This window comes from Oncorhynchus keta, chromosome 4 (assembly GCF_023373465.1).
Source record: "Oncorhynchus keta strain PuntledgeMale-10-30-2019 chromosome 4, Oket_V2, whole genome shotgun sequence".
Taxonomy (NCBI): Eukaryota; Metazoa; Chordata; class Actinopteri; order Salmoniformes; family Salmonidae; genus Oncorhynchus; species Oncorhynchus keta.
The window spans coordinates 34,697,277-34,713,726 of NC_068424.1; the positions used below are offsets into that span (position 1 = coordinate 34,697,277).

General features: G+C 42.0%; 1 protein-coding gene across 1 annotated transcript; it reads left to right on the forward strand.

The window, feature by feature from the left end:
* The first annotated feature begins 498 nt into the window (after positions 1 to 498).
* On the forward strand, positions 499 to 11,564 carry eci2 (enoyl-CoA delta isomerase 2). The gene is made up of 10 exons (XM_035760827.2): positions 499 to 666; positions 1,736 to 1,898; positions 4,545 to 4,643; positions 5,388 to 5,570; positions 5,889 to 5,958; positions 6,248 to 6,350; positions 6,506 to 6,626; positions 8,496 to 8,585; positions 8,831 to 8,974; positions 11,186 to 11,564. Exons 1-10 carry the CDS (start codon positions 623 to 625, stop codon positions 11,339 to 11,341), a joined length of 1,173 nt encoding a protein of 390 aa, XP_035616720.1. The 5' UTR covers positions 499 to 622; the 3' UTR covers positions 11,342 to 11,564.
* Positions 11,565 to 16,450: the final 4,886 nt, after the last annotated feature.

Below are 16,450 nucleotides of genomic sequence, written 5' to 3' on the forward strand. Positions count from 1 at the left end.
ATGTTTGCATCAGGTGACCTGGCCTCCACAATCACCCAACCTCAACCCAATTGAGATGGCTTGGGTGAGTTGGACCGCAGAGTGAAGGACAAGCAGCCAACAAGATCTCAGCATATGTGGGAACTCCTTTAAGACTGTTGGGAAAGCATTCCAGGTAAAGCTGGTTGAGAGAATGCCAAGAGTGTGCAAAGCTGTCATCAAGGCGAAGGGTGGCTACTTTGAAGAATTTGTTTAATGTTTTTTTGGGTACTACCTGATTCCATATGTGTTATTTCATTGTTTTGATGTCATCACTATTATTCTAAAATGTATAAAATAGTACAAATAAAATAAAACCCTTGAATGAGTAGTTGTGTCCAAACGTTTGACTGGTACTGTATATAAATAACTCCGTGGGGAACGATTTGCGCAAGGCTCCCCAGTCCCTACGGTCATCACCTGAGCAACACACAACAGCCTGGAACGCACCCTTCATGGAAAGGGTGGTGCAAATGCCTTAGCCAATGGTGAAGGACAACGAAGGTCAGGGGGAGGGTTCAATATTGTAAACAGCTAATTCATTTCGCTGGAGTGTCTTGAACATCCAAGTTATTGTATTTTGGACTGAAATTACCTAACTGTCATGGCTGTGGCTTTACGCAAAATTTCTCCGTGGCGATTTGTCAGGTAAGATTAGCTATAAAGAATCCCCTCACTTGCAATGTAGCCTATGTTGCACGGATTTGAGGTCAAACCATAGACCTAGTAACAGTAAATTAGCCCGGCTAATTTAAGTAGATTTTTAGTTTAGCTGTCCTGTATGACTGGAGCTAGTTAGTTTAGCTACCGTTATAACAGTAGCCTAATCGTCATTGCGAATAGTTATTATTGTTATTATTATCTTCACCATGCAGTTTTGGCTGGTTGGCACGAGAGTCTGTTAAAACTCTGCCTGTATTTAAAGGGTGTCATGTTCTGAACGAGCTAGGGCTGTCTGTCTTGCTTGGAATTAAGTTTAGCTTGCTAGGTTAGCTCAAGTTAGCTATCGCTCAGCTGTTCTGGGGTGCTTCCGTATCCCTGACGAAAAAAAATATTGCAGTCAGAGTGCAGAATAACTGCAGTTATTCTGCAATTCTGCCGTTTTTACGTCCAAAATACCACAGTCGACTTCAGTTACAGCAGCAAATGACAATATAAAAACAGAATGTTCATGACCTAACATTCCAACGTATCAGCTACCACGAAAAACACTTACACGATGACCTGTTGCTAGGATGTGGGGCAAAGGGCATAGCTGGTTGTTGAAAGGCTAGTTACTCAGTTAGCCGTTCAACAGCTAGCTATGCCCTTGGCCCCACATCCAGACGGAGCTAGGTTCCGTGTCTATCCAAAGACCCACTCTAAGGTCTAACTCGCTACCATGAGTAAAAACCAGAGGAAAGGTCACAACTCATTCTTGATGACCCATCCAATGCTGTCACTACATTGTATCACAAACTGTACTGTATCTCCCAGTACATTATCTTTCGTCCTGTTCCTGATCCTGCTCATATATAATACTACTAATTATTTAGAAAGGCCACTGTAGGTGTTTGGATCTAGTTTAATGCCCTCAGCCAAGTTCAGTTAATTTGTGCTTGGCTATTTAATTGAAAAAATTTGGCTTATAATATTATTTAGTCTTTGTGGCAGTCAGTAATTGTTTTTGAAACCGTACCACTTATGTCACTAATTTGACCTGAAATCATCTCTTCAGGGCAGTCCAAGTCACACACATTCCCACTCTGAAGCTGCACATGACTAGTTCTATGATGGGGGCGACGGTGGAGCAATTCAATCATGCCAAGAGTCAGATGGGCACACTGAAGGAAGACCCTGGCAATGAGGCGAAGCTGAAAATCTATGCTCTCTTCAAACAGGTTAGTGGTCATTGTGCTTTAGTCTTAGCTACTTGGCTGTCATGTTTCTGAACATCGAGCAATGTTCCCTCTAATCTTTTTCAGTAATGAGCAAATTTCAGGTCTGCTGAGCACAAACTTTAGTTGTGAACATTCGGTGCAACTTCTAGTGCGCTTTTACTGTGAACACTGAGGCTGTACCTGCTATAAGTTACAGTTTTAAATGGTCAAGTTGGCTACTGTGGCTATACCATCAAACAGTGGATAAAATGCATCCCATAATATTTTAACATGGAAAAAGCTATTCTATCATTCAGCAGCAGCAAATGTGTGGTGTTCAATGTAGGCCTACATTCCATGAGAAAATAACATGCAGGGAGTGACATTAACCTGTTTATCCACATGTCCTTCAGACAAGGTGACTGAAAATGTTGTCGTTTGATGCAAGAAACCACGTAACAAAATAATATGCATTATTATTCCAATACCCTTATTACAGAGAATCAGACAAATAATGCTACCCTCTGCCTATAGGCTACTTAACTTATTCAAGACCGTCTTAAAATACAACACGGGCCCTTTTAAGAAATGTAAAAAAGCTCTTTAACTGACTAGCTCTTCAGATGGCTAGAAATGCACACATTTTGTGCTCTTATATGAAGCAACCACTCCCCCATTGTTAACTAGAAGTTAGCTATAACTGGGATAATTACTCACTAACTAGCAAAGCATATTAACAAATGTGCACAGGTGGCTGGCTACATGTAGCTCTTGCTTTGATCTGAAAACAAGCGCATCTACTTGTGACCACTCATGCTGTAAACACAGTCCAGTTCAAAGTGAATGGCACAGATCCATATATGGCAATGTCTATTTGCATATAGGCCTACTGCAGCTCTGATTGCTTATGGCGCACCGGTCTGTGTCGACGACTGGCGTGAGTCCATGCCTGTCAATGCAATAGAATCTTATCTTTGTGGAGAGGATCTGTGTCTTCACCACGTACTCTCACTACTGATGTCCCCCAGGGCTCAGTTTTAGGCCCTCTCTTCTTTCTATACACCAAAATTCTCAGCTCTTTCATATCCTCACATGGTCTCTCCTATCATTGCTATGCGGATGACACTCAACTACTTATCTCCTTCCAGCCTTCTGACACCCAGGTGGCGACACGCATCAGCAGGGGTTCAAACGGTATAATCCAGTTCCTACATTTTGAATATAAAAATTGATTTTATCAAACAAATCTATGCTACATTTTATCTGAGACCCTCAGGATGAGAAATCAGAGCAAGCTTACTGAATGGAAGTACATTATTTACCTTCAGAGGTGAATGTATCAAACCAGTTGCATGAAGTTTTGTTGTACACTCTCCTCAAACAATTCCATTGTATTTGAGTCACTTTAATAGCTAATGTAAAATGGACAGTGCAGTTAGATTAACAAGAATTTATGTTTTCTGCTCATATAAGACATGCCTATCTCCTGGGAAATGTTGTTGTTACTTACGTCATGCTAACCACATTAGCGCACGTTAGGTCAACAGTCCCGTGTGGGGGGCACGGCACTGATCCCGTAGAGGTTAAAGTCATGATGGACTGCTGTTTCTCTTTGCATATTTGAGCTGTTCTTTCCATAATATGGAATTGGTCTTTTACCGCCCCTACCTTGTCACAAGTGATTGGTTCAAACTCATTAAGAAGGAAATAAATTCCACAAATTAACTTAACAAGGCACACCTGTTCATTCAAATGCATTCCAGGTGACTTCCAGGTGATTCCACCTCAAGGAGCTTGTTGAGAGAATGCCAAGAGTGTACAAAGCTGTCATTTAAGGCAAAGGGTGGCTATTTTGAAGAATATAAAATATATTTTGAACTTTTTTGTTGTTGTTGGTTAATGCATGATTCCATGTGTTATTTAATAGATTTGATGTCTTCAGTATTATTCTACAATGTAGAAAATAGTAAAAATAAAGAAAAACCCTGGAATGAGTAGGTGTCTAAACTATTGACTGATACTGTACATATTACTTCAATTAGCTTGACTAACCTGGACCCACGCACATTGACTCGGTACCGGTACCCCCTGTATACTGTACATAGCCTCGTTATTGTTAAAATGTAGTCAATATTTTCTTAACCCATATTTTTTCTTAACTGCATTGTTGGTTAAGGGCTTGTAAATAAGCTACCACCTGTTGTATTCGGCGCATGTGACAAATAACATTTGATTTGACTTGAAGTCCACAGGACCGAAACATTTGTGAACGCAATAACCATCCTTCTGTCACTCACTAACAAATAGTCATTGGTGGTAACTAGAATTTATTTGAATGGCAAGGCACTCTGGGAAATAATTGAATAAGGTCTGACACTAAGCAGTGTGTTAATTTAACACTGATTATAGTGTGTATATGGCCCCACACTTTCAATTTTGATTTAACACTGGATAATTTGCTGTGTATGTTTTAATGATTAGAAAGCTATCCAAGGTATCACCCCCTGTTTTCTTCCATCTGATATCTAGTGAGAATGACCTAGATTGTTCACCTGTCAGAGTTCGTGAAGGAGACAGGACAAGTACAGTAAGGCCTTAAAGTGTACTAGAGACACCGGCTGTATCTCATTTCAGTATCTCCTCTTCTCTCTTTTGGTGTCTTACTAGGCTACTCAGGGACCCTGTAACACCCCAAAGCCAGGGATGCTCGACTTTGTCGGCAAGGCCAAATGGGATGCCTGGAAGTCTCTGGGTTCTGTATCTCAGGTAATCTACATTCCAACATTGCATCTACACGGAGTATACAAAACATTATTTTTATTACATAGACTGACCAGGTGAATCCAGGTGAAATCTATGATCCCTTATTGATGTCACTTATTAAATCCACTTCAATCAGTGTGGATGAAAGGGAGGAGACCGGTTAAAGAAGGATTTTTAGAGACAATTGAGATGGATTATGAATGTGTGCCTTTTCAGACTAGGCAAGAGAAAAGATTTGTCTTTGAACCGGGTATGGTAGTAGGTGCCAGGCGCATCGGTTTATGTCAAGAACTGCAACTCTGCTGGGTTTTTCACCCTAAACAGTTTCCTGTATGTATCAAGAATGGTCCACCACCCAAAGGACATCCAGCCAACTTGACACAACTGTGGAAAGCATTGGAGTCAACATGGGTCAGCATCCCTGTGGAACTCCGTGTACATAACACCACTCATACATCTTTTATTAAGATACCCATTTGTCCATTTTAAGACTATTCTTCCCTAGTTTATTAAAAACAGACAAACACACGACTTGCGAGCAATTTCAAAAACAGACAAAAATTATAGTCGTTAAAAAACAAAACCACATTAGAATCAGCCATTCTTACTGAATGTCACCCAAAGCCAATAAAAGAACACTAAAAACTCAGTTGTCATCACGATGTGGAGATGTGCCATTGTCTTCACACAATGAAATTGACAGACACGAATTAATACACTGTTCATCTCCTTTTTCCTTCCTCTCAGGAGGATGCCAGACAGCAGTATGTGGACCTGATCGATTCTCTGCTGGCTGCCGAGGGGCCTGCGGTAGCCGCACAGCCCACTGGGAGCGCTGCTACCTTTGATACGCTGCTGGTCTCCACGGAGGACAACATCACCACTATCTGCCTCAACAGGCCACAGAAGAAAAACGCCATCACTGTGGAGGTATTTCAAATGCATACATTTATTAAGCATTCGTGTCATAGTCTATTTCCCGCCGCCCAACATCAGCGGCAGTCTAAACGGTAGACATATTTTGTAGATGGGTTTCACAGTTGTAAGTACTACATAACATTGTGGAACCATAGAGTATCCTAAGGCTAAGTGTTACCGACGTTGTGGTATGATTTTTGTGTTTCATCAATGAAATGCCTCATAGTGAACGATTTGCTTACTGTCTATGAGAAGAGCAATTACAAACATCCAGTAATCATCCAGCTCTTCAATTCTGTTATTTAAAATGGTTTCCCTCTTGATATCCAGATGTACAACGAGGTCATCAAGGCTTTGGAGCAAGCTGGCAAAGATGACTCTGTCATTACTGTAATCACAGGTAAGAGCCAAACCAACCAATTTCTCCAATGGAAGTGATGAACGCGTTATGGAGAGACTATCAGTGATATGAATATGCACTCTTTTGCTGGCCCAGAAATGAAACGCTAGGAATAAAGAAAAGCCAGCACACAGTATATTATGGTGCAGGGAAAGTGTGGGGAGCAAGATTTACTGTGTTCCAGCTTTTCTTTCTTTCGACCTCCAAGGCTTTGCCGTGATACAGTAACTTGCACTGCTCCAGTCTTCTCAATTGCTCTAAGTGGCTCTCCCTAATTGACCCCCTCAAGGTAGTGGAGACTTCTACTGCAGTGGCAATGACCTGACAAACTTCACCAAAATCCCAGAGGGTGGAATCGAGCAGATGGCAAAGAATGCAGGCGAGTTGCTAAGGTAACGACTTTACCCAAGAGGAGCAGGCAAAAGTTTACCTTGAAGGAACATTTTTCCTAATGCTGTTGATATCATCTGTTGACAAATCTGTGTGTGTGTGTGTGTGTGTGTGTGTGTGTGTGTGTGTGTGTGTGTGTGTGTGTGTGTGTGTGTAGGGAGTTTGTCAAAGCGTTCATCGACTTCCCTAAGCCCCTGGTTGCAGTGGTCAATGGTCCGGCTGTGGGCGTGTCTGTCACTCTACTGGGGCTGTTTGAGATTGTCTATGCCACAGAGAGGGTAAGGTGGTTTGTCATGTCCACTCACTGCTGGCTAAGAACACATTTATATTGTATCTCTATGAGAGGTTGACCGATTAGGATTTTTCAACGCCGATACTGATTGTTGGAGTACCAAAAAAGCCGATGCCGATTTTTATGTGTATTTGTAATAAACAATACTGAATGAACAATGAACACTTATTTTAACTTAATACATAAAAGAATGTAGTCTCAAATAAATAATGAAACATATTCAATTTGGTTTATGTAATGCAAAAACAGTGTTGGAGAAGTAAAAGTGCAATATGTGCCATGTAAAAAAACAAACATTTAAGTTCCTTGCTCAAAACATGAGAACAAATGAATGCTGGTGGTTCCTTTTAACATGAGTCTTCAATATTCCCAGTTAAGAAGTTTTTTAGGTTGTAGTTACTATAGGACTATTTCTCTCTACCATTTGTATTTCATATACCTTTGACTATTGGATGTTCTTATAGGCACTATAGTATTGGCAGCCTAATCTCGGGAGTTGATAGGCTTGAAGTCATAAACAAGCGAGCCTGCTGCTGCCTACCATCGCTCAGTCAGACTGCTCTATCAAATATCAAATCATATATTGAATTATAATAGAATAAACACACAGAAATACGAGCCTTTGGTCATTAATGTGGTCAAATCCGGAAACTATAATTTCGAAAAAAACAAAACGTTTATTCTTTCAGTGAAATACGGAACCGTTCCGTATTTTATCGAACGGGTGGCAACCCTAAGTTTAAATATTACTGTTACATTGCACAACCTTCAATGTTATGTCAATTATGTATAATTCTGGCGACTTAATTACAGTCTTTGTTAGAAATAAATGGCCTTTCAACAGTTTGCAACGAGCCAGGTGGCCCAAACAGCTGAATATACCCTGACTCTGCTTGCACTGAACGCAAGAGAAGTGACACAATTTCCCTAGTTATTATAGCCTGCTAACATGAATTTCTTAACGACATATGCAGGTTTAAAAACATATACTTGTGTATTGATTTTAAGAAAGGCATTGATGTTCATTGTTAGGTACATTATTGCAACGATTGTGCTTTTTTCGCAAATGCGCATTTGTTAAATCATCACCCGTTTGGCGAAGTTGAAGTAGGCTGTGATTCGACGATAAATTAACAGGCACCGCATTGATTATATGCAACACGGAACAAGCTAGTTAACCTAGTAATATCATCAACCATGTGTAGTTAACTAGTGATTATGTGAATTTTTATTTTTTTTATAAGATAAGTTTAATGCTAGCTAGCGACTTCCTTGCAGCCACAAGGTCCTTTTGATGCTGCACTCGCGTAACAGGTGGTCAGCCTGTCTCCTCGTGAATTGCAACGTAATAGGCCATAATCTGCGTCCAAAAGGGCAGATTACCAATTGTTATGAGAACTTTAAATCGGCCCTAACTATTCGGCCATGCCGATCGGTCGATCTCTATACATGTCTGTTAGTTGATGATAATACGATATTAGCATTGGTTTATATCAGGGTTGGGGTCAATTTCAATTCCAGTCAATTCAGAAAGTAAACCCAATTCCAAATGTTCCTCATTGAAAAGCATTGAAGATAATTGGAATTTCAGTGTACTTCCTGATTTACCTGGAATTGAACCCAAACCTGGTTTCCAACTACACTCCTGGAGAGATACTGGGTCCCCAAGCTTTTGTTCCTGCCCACCAGCACTAATATATCGGCCAAGCTTGGTCACGATTGTTGTGACCACTAGTGCACTACCCATACCACTACGTCCACATTGCCATTCTCCACTCCAATGCTTCACTATACTCTGCAGTAAGAGGGTTGGGGGTATTCCTGCCTAACGTATGCTTCTTCCCCCTCCAAACAGGCTACATTCCACACCCCCTTCAGCCAGCTGGGACAGAGCCCAGAAGGCTGCTCCTCCTACACCTTCCCTAAAATAATGGGCAATGCAAAGGTATGGATGCACAACCTTGTTCTTTTACTGCAAATGTTGCAATTCATAGAGGGGTATTCTCAGACAGTTCTTCTCAGTTTCCCTTTTTCTAACATCAATGCATGATTGATGCAAAAAAGGCAAAGTTTCAGATATGGATCAACTATTATTTTTTTTATACTTCTGTATTTTAGTTGAATGTATTTCATTTGCAATTGGAATTGAATGAAATTACACTAACAGACATTGCCGTGCTCTGTGACTAGGCCAGTGAGATGCTGCTGTTCAACAAGAAGCTGAGTGCCGTCCAAGCTTGTGCCCAGGGCCTGGTGACCGAGGTCTTCCCTGACAGCAGCTTCCAGACCGAGGTGGCCACCAGACTCAAGGCCTATGCCAAGCTGCCCAGAAATGTGAGTCAAAGCCCCAGTAAATATTGAAAGTCAGACATTTGAAATGTTTGTGCATTTTGTGGAATATATTCCTGGAACGTATCAAAATTGATGAAATCTGGTTGTATTTTACAGAACTTCCTTTTGAATGTTCCTGGAATTTTGAATGATGTTATTATTGGCCGTAGTTGCGCTTCCGTGGACCGGAGGGTGCCAAATCGTGCAAATTGAAGTTCATTGACACATTTTTCAACAAGTCCCAAGCTGATCTGATGGACAGCGCAGTTGAATATTCAAAACTGTCACCAATATATGATATGGCAGTATATCTAGACCACAATATTACATAATCGCTAACATAAGCAGAGAAAATGTTCCAGGAATGCGTCATTAAGTCTGCATGGCAATGATGGCAAGGCTACAATATTTGCACAATTGGCAATGAGTTACAGACAACTGGGCCATTGTATAATGCTTGAAGATTGTTTTGCTTCAGATCAGTAGAAGAGCTGAGCCTAAAATTGTTTGTCATGCATGCCAAAATAGATTTAATCTCATAGTAAGCCTTTGATTCTGCTTTGTGCTGTTTAGGGGGTATCATTCCCTTATTATTGTTACTACTGGGCGAGGTATAACCAATACACAATGTAAATGTATACAAATCATTCATAAATTCGCAGGTTTGATGCCTTCATTGCATGCGAAAATGAACAAATTAAAAAATATTACCTATACCTGTGGATGTATTTCAAGCCTACCTTCAAATTCAGTGCCTCTTTGCTCGAAATCCAAAGAAATCAGCCAAGACCTCAAACAAATTGTAGATCTCCACAAGTCTGGTTCATCCTTGGGAGCAATTTCCAAACACCTGAGGGTACCACGTTCATCTGTACAAACAATAGTACGCAAGTATAAACACTGTGGGACCACACAGCCGTTAAATTGCTCAGGAAGGAGATGTGTTCTGTCTCCTAGAGATGAACGTACTTTGGTGTGAAACCTTGGTGTGGACCTTGTGACGATACTAAAGGAAACCGGTACAAAAGTATCTATATCCACAGTAAAACTGTAAAATAGTCCTATATCGACATAACCTGAAAGGCCGCTCAGCAAGGAAGATGCCTCTGCTCCAAAACAGCCATAAAAAATGCCAGACTACGGTTTGCAACTGCACATGGGGACAAAGATCGTACTTTTTTGAGAAATGTCCTCTGGTCTGATGAAACAAAAATGGAACTGTTTGGCCATAATGACCATCATTATGTTTGGAGTAAAAAGGTGGAGCTTGCAAGCCCGAAGAACACCATCCCAACCGTAGAGCATGGAGGTGGCAGCATCATGTTGTGCGGGTGATTTGCTGCAGGAGGGACTGGTGCACTTCACAAAATAGATGGCATCATGAGGAGGAATGTTATGTGGATATATTGAAGCAACATCTCAAGACATCAGTCAGGAAGTTAAAGCTTGATCACAAATGGGTCTTCCAAATGGACAATGACCCCAAGCATACTTCCAAAGTTGGTGCAAAATGGCTTAAGGACAACGAAGTCAAGGTATTGGAGTGGCCATCACAAAGCCCTGACCTCAATCCTATAAAATATTTGTGGGTCGAACTGAAACAGCGTGTGCAAGCAAGAAGACCTACAAACCTGACTTGTTTTCTCTTGCCCTGTCAGGAGGAATGGGCCAAAATTCACCAAACTTATTGTGGGAAGCTCGTGGAAGGCTACCTGAAATGTTTGACCCAGGGGAAACTTCTAATTTAATCCATTTTAGATTAAGACTAATGTAACAAAATGTGGAAAAGTCAAGGGGTCTGAACACTTTTGAATGCACAGTATATTTCTGGAGTGTTCTTATATCTCCTAGATATAGGACAGACACTTCAAGAGGTTGTTTCGTATGGTTTTTGCCATTTATGAATGTGTTATTCAATGCATTTCTCTGGGCTAAAGTAGTAAAGGCTAAATTCAATATTATATCAAATAATTTGTTTGTATATATATATTTTTTGTACCTAAAGGAGTCCTTAATTCAATAGCTAAATCGTCCATAGTATGACCATCTTAAAACAATTCTCCATTACACCAGCTCTGTCAGGCGGAATGGGTTACCTACAGATCCGCATGAAACCAAAGACACTTTTCCGCATTTTGTATGAACACTAAAGTTTTTCTAATCCTATCTATTTGACCTCTACTTTCTTCCCATGGCTGTTCCCTGGCTGCCCAGTCCCTAGCCCTGTCTAAGCAACTGATCCGTGGGACAGAGAAGGAACATCTCCACACTGTCAACGACCAGGAGGTGGAGCGCCTGGTGGAGCGCTGGCTCTCAGATGAGTGCATGCAGGCCATCATGAGCTTCTTCCAGGCTAAGGCTAAGCTGTGAGGAGATCCTCCCCCAGAGACCCACAGACAGAGCGCCTAACCAGAGTCATGCCCATTAGGTATCAATCGGGAAAAAATGGACCGAAACACCCTCATTTACATTTTCCGTTGTAAAACATTTGAAAATGTATTCTGTCATGTACCCTAATGAGCATGACCCACATCACACCAATCTGTACCCCACCCCCACCTTTTCCTCCCCTAGTACAGCTCCAGCTTAGATTCACTAACCTGTAATAAGAGATGTCAATGGGATAAAGCCTGTAACCATGCTGAGCCTTGAGCTGATGCCTTTTTTTCCCCCTTCAGTTTTATCAGATGGTTTTGTAAATTAATTATAATATTAGTATTATTATTGTACCGTATGAACACCCAACACCCCGTTCTGTAGATTAACTGTTGATCTTGATTGTTTTGCAATTAGCATATCTGGGCATTCCATGTTTTGAAACACCAGTGAAGTTAACTGCCAAAATAAAGGAAACGCCATCATGAAGTGCCTTTTAATAGGGCGTAGGGTCACTAACTCAGGAACCACACCTGTGTGGAAGCACCTGCTTTCAATATACTTTGTATCCCTCATTTATGCAAGTGTTTCCATTATTTTGGCAGTTACCTGTAACTTACATGGACTAAGCTTCCAAGAGGTGCATATGGTAAGTTGAAGGTGGGTAGTGCCTTACAGTCCAAAAAAACTGAGCTGAGCAAAGCCGATTGTGTTTTGCAATGTCCAATGGTATTTTATATGCACTCAAAAGTATTCTTGGAGATGGCATCATTGTTTCACACATCTATATCTGTTTGATTACAGTAATAAATACATTTGAGCAACAAACAAAAAAATCGTCAATGTGTCTTTGTCAAACTTATTTGATAATGATGAAGGGTTGTAGGATAGTTCTGCCATTTAATTTAATATCCTGTAGAGGGCGTACTGCACCAAAAAACAACTGCAACAGCTCTGCAGCCTTCATGCCAGCAATATTTAGATAGTAAATCAAAAGGGACAAAGGACGATTTTGTTGCTAATTGTATACATAACATTTTGGTTTGAATGTAAGTGTACTTAAATTATATAATATTAATACATGTCTTATCTCATGAAACCTGTATTCTTTTGCTCATTGGTATGGGGAGGTGTACCCCTGTGTCCAGTGAGCTGAATTCAGGACAGTATTTCTGTCCATTTGGAGTGGCCTCTTTGGGCCCAAGTGCACCCCAGAGGCACATTCCAGTACTACTTCTATTCACACCATCTGCACTAGATGACATAGGTCCTCCGAGCCATTGGATAAGGTTTGACAGGGCAAGACAGTAGATCTCAAGGCATGAATGATGAGTTAATTTTCCAACACAACTGGGATGAGGGAAATATATTATCATGTCATCCACTGATGGTGGGGCCCCCACACTGGGCTGTCACTAACCCACTTAGGGGCCCTGCTTTGCATGTTACACCTGGTTTGCTTACCCTTTCCCTGACCGATAGCAGCTAGGCCTACATAACGTGTTTTTGCCAAGCAAAACACTTGTAGCGATAAAGTGGTCCCCAAAGGTTACCTTTCCGATCTGTGGGCTGAACATTCAAATGGCTGTGAATGGATATGGAACGTGATAGGTTGGATGAAACACTAGTATAACATAGGCCTACAGTTTGAATTACGGCATACTAGACTCTTGGTTATTTAGAATGGTATAAATTCAAACAAGGTTGGCTGTAAGGTTATACCACACTACCACCTTTCGCCAGTTGCTTTGAATAGCTAAGCCTGTTCAAGTAAATCAGTGGTGTTAGTCAAAGAATGATGTTGACTCATTTGATTTATATTCAAATGCCATCAGCACTGAACAAACCGAGCAAGGAGATTAGAAATCCTACAGTCAACCGACATTGTGGAAGCAATGAAGTTGAGTAGATATATAGAATAGCCTAGATATAGCCAGGGAAAGAACATTTGCAGTGATGTGTTTTCACTGTCACTGGCCGTGATGCGGCACACAGCTCTTGGAGGTCATTGGCAGTACGTGAGCATTGTCACTGAAAGGCAGTTGTTGAAACGCCGGTCTCCTTTGTTCAGGGAAATAACCACTCTTTATCTCCCAACTTTCCTCTCCGGGCACTGAGCGCCCCTTCACGGTTAGGCTACGCTTCACCTACCGCCCTCTCAGATGCGCCATCCAACCAAATGTTGGCATTTCCAGAAGTGGCTGGGCAATAACGCTGATCATGTTCCCCTGACACCACAGTGCGAGGCCCACACCCACTAAATTTTGAATGGTGCTCTTGGCGCTGCGACCCAGGCCAGTGTCCCCAAGGATGGGAGGATGGGAAGGATTATACCCGTATTGAGATTTTTGGGGGGAGAGTTAAAAGCTAGACGGCAGCTCCCTTGTCGCTGAATCATCTGTGTTTCAGTGGGTAAGGCCCGGCATAATGGACTGTTGTGGTTTTGTGGTAGAATGTGCAAGGCGACCATCGGGCCCCTACGGATCTGCAACTGCTGTGAGACGAAGTCGCATCGAAAGGCATACCACTGAGTCATGTTAATTTTGAGTCACAATAATTATTTAAAATCAGAAAAAGCACATCTCTTATTCAGGGACAGTTATTCTACCGTGTGGAGTGGAGGCCTCTACAACCCGTTTCTATTTTATTTTACATGGTAGTTGGCATAACAAACAGCTCTATGATGGAATGAGGCAGATTATTCATCTTTCGCCTGCCTATATGGGGCCACAGCATAGAAGCTGAACCCAAGCCCAGACAGACTTCTCCATCCTCTCCCACTCCACTCTGTGTTTGACAGACGGCAGTTAAACACAGCCTTTCACGCTGCTGATGAATGAGCCCTCCCCAACAGGGTCTGGCAATCAGGCCTCTGTGTAGTTTTACCACTTCTACTGGAGGCACAGCCATGGGGAGGAAGTCAAACGGATACAAATAGAGAGAGGCTAGTGCATCTCGCGAGAGTGAGGGGGAGGGGTGGAAATAGTTGTCAGACATCTGGGAGAGCTGCTCTGCTCTGCTCTTACAGGTGCACAAGATAATTTGCTAACAGGTCCTTTGCAAATGGAATGACACTCAGAAGGAACCTATTTCACTTTTGTCGCTGACAAGGTAATTAGCCAATTGGTGTCTTGATTGGCTGGCAATTTCACACACTTGCTATTCAGCCTAATTCAGGGAGAGTATTATTCCTTCTTATTACAAGGCAAAGATGAACACAAACAACACATGCTAACATTTTATTTTTGAATATACTGCTTCGGGCCTTGGTCTGCTTCACATTAGTATTCAGAGTGCCTTGGAGACACTACATAATATGGTAACATAAAGTTATCTTCTCCATGAAAAGTCTGGTCTGTTTTTTTCCCTAAAGAACAATGATTCCACAGGCACTATAATGGAAGAGAGCCAGATCTGTCAAGGTGGACTTCAGTTCCTACTCATCACGTCCTTCCTGTGTTACATGCCGACCACAGAGTAGGGATACATCGAACCAACATGTTTTATTCCTTTCCTCCTTAAATATTGGCCCCATATTCCATGTACATTTAGTGTGGTATTATCCATAATGTGCACTTGGTGAGTCACATATTTCACTATTACTGTGCATGCAGTTCCTCCGTGTCTAGTAAAAAAGGATTCAGAATGTATCCTATTGCTAATCCAAGGAGAACCTCCAAAGGTCATAAATAATGTGTCCTAGTGACTACGTGATTTAAACGTACACTAGGGTTGTAGCTGGGATCCACCTGGTCTTTAGGTTTCCTGGTAGACTCATCTCGCTCCATTTACCTCATTCATTGTCAGTGTGTTGTCAGTAGGTGTTTTTGAGCGCTCTGATACAAGCATTCAACGTGCCCTACATGCGCGTAAGTGTCCCACATGGGACTCTTTGTTAATAGGGCGCGAGGAGATAAGGCCCGTGGACATTCACCATGTGGAAGGGGGAGCGGGGGGCTGTGGGATTTTAGGAGTTAGAGGAAGGCTGGAGTCTACCACTCAGCTGGAGTGGTAGACTGAAGGGTCCCGGGACGCCTCTGCCACGAGATGAGTGATGTTCCCCAGGGGAGATCGCCTGTCTGACCCCAAGCAAGGCCAGCCTAAGCTGGGAGTCCTGAGTTAGCATTTAGGTGTTGGTGGTCGGGGGGGGAGAAATTATGGGCCTCCAGGGGCTTCAATTAGGACAAGAGGGAAGAAGAGGGGAAGAACGGAGGATAATATGAGAGGGCCCCGGCCCTAGAATCCCTGGTGCTGAGTACCGTCTCACATGAGGACCATAGCCGTCTAACAGGAAGCCATTGGCGTGAAATGTTCATTATCTCACGAGTGCACTTTGGGGGCTCGGGAAATCACACAGGCATGGGCTGCTGACTCTCAATGTTTCGCATTTCGTGTCGTATAGTAAAAAGAAAAGATTCACACCCCCAACTTCTCAAAGGAAGGAACCAATGATGAAAAAAGGGGTGGATGTTTTGCTCCACCTTGTGTATGCTGCCTGCTACCTAGACTTCCCTTTCATTTCTAATTGTAAAAGGCATTTGATTGAGTTGACTATGATAACATAGATTTCACTGAAGGACTATTCACCTGAGGAGAGTTCAGTGAACTGAAATGGGATCAGGATTACATTTTAGGCATGAAAAACAGTTTAGTGGTTTGTCTTATGGATTTTGCAGCTCCACACTCAAACAGCAATCCCGAGTTAAGTACCTTATTGAGAGATGCTGAGAAGATGAGAGGGTTGGACCTGGTGCGGTTGGGAGGTTTCACCAGGTCACTGGATAATCTGTGGGTTTTCAGTATACAATATCTGCATAATGAACCCGGATGTTCAATGGCTCTGAGCCATGACCTCACTGGGCTGTTACAGGGAAAGGTTTAAAGTGCCCCAGTGGGCAAAACTGGTTGTAATGACATCATTGTGATGTCTTTCATGACATCATAGTCAGGTTTGCAAAGTTAGTGTTTTAGATGTTTCTGTATGGGTCACATTTTAGTTTTTTAGCGTTGTATAAAATGCTTTCATTTGAATATGAACTGTTGTCTGTTTGGGTCAGTTAGATTTGCACTGTACTTCTATCATGTCTTGTCAGGTTTTGACTA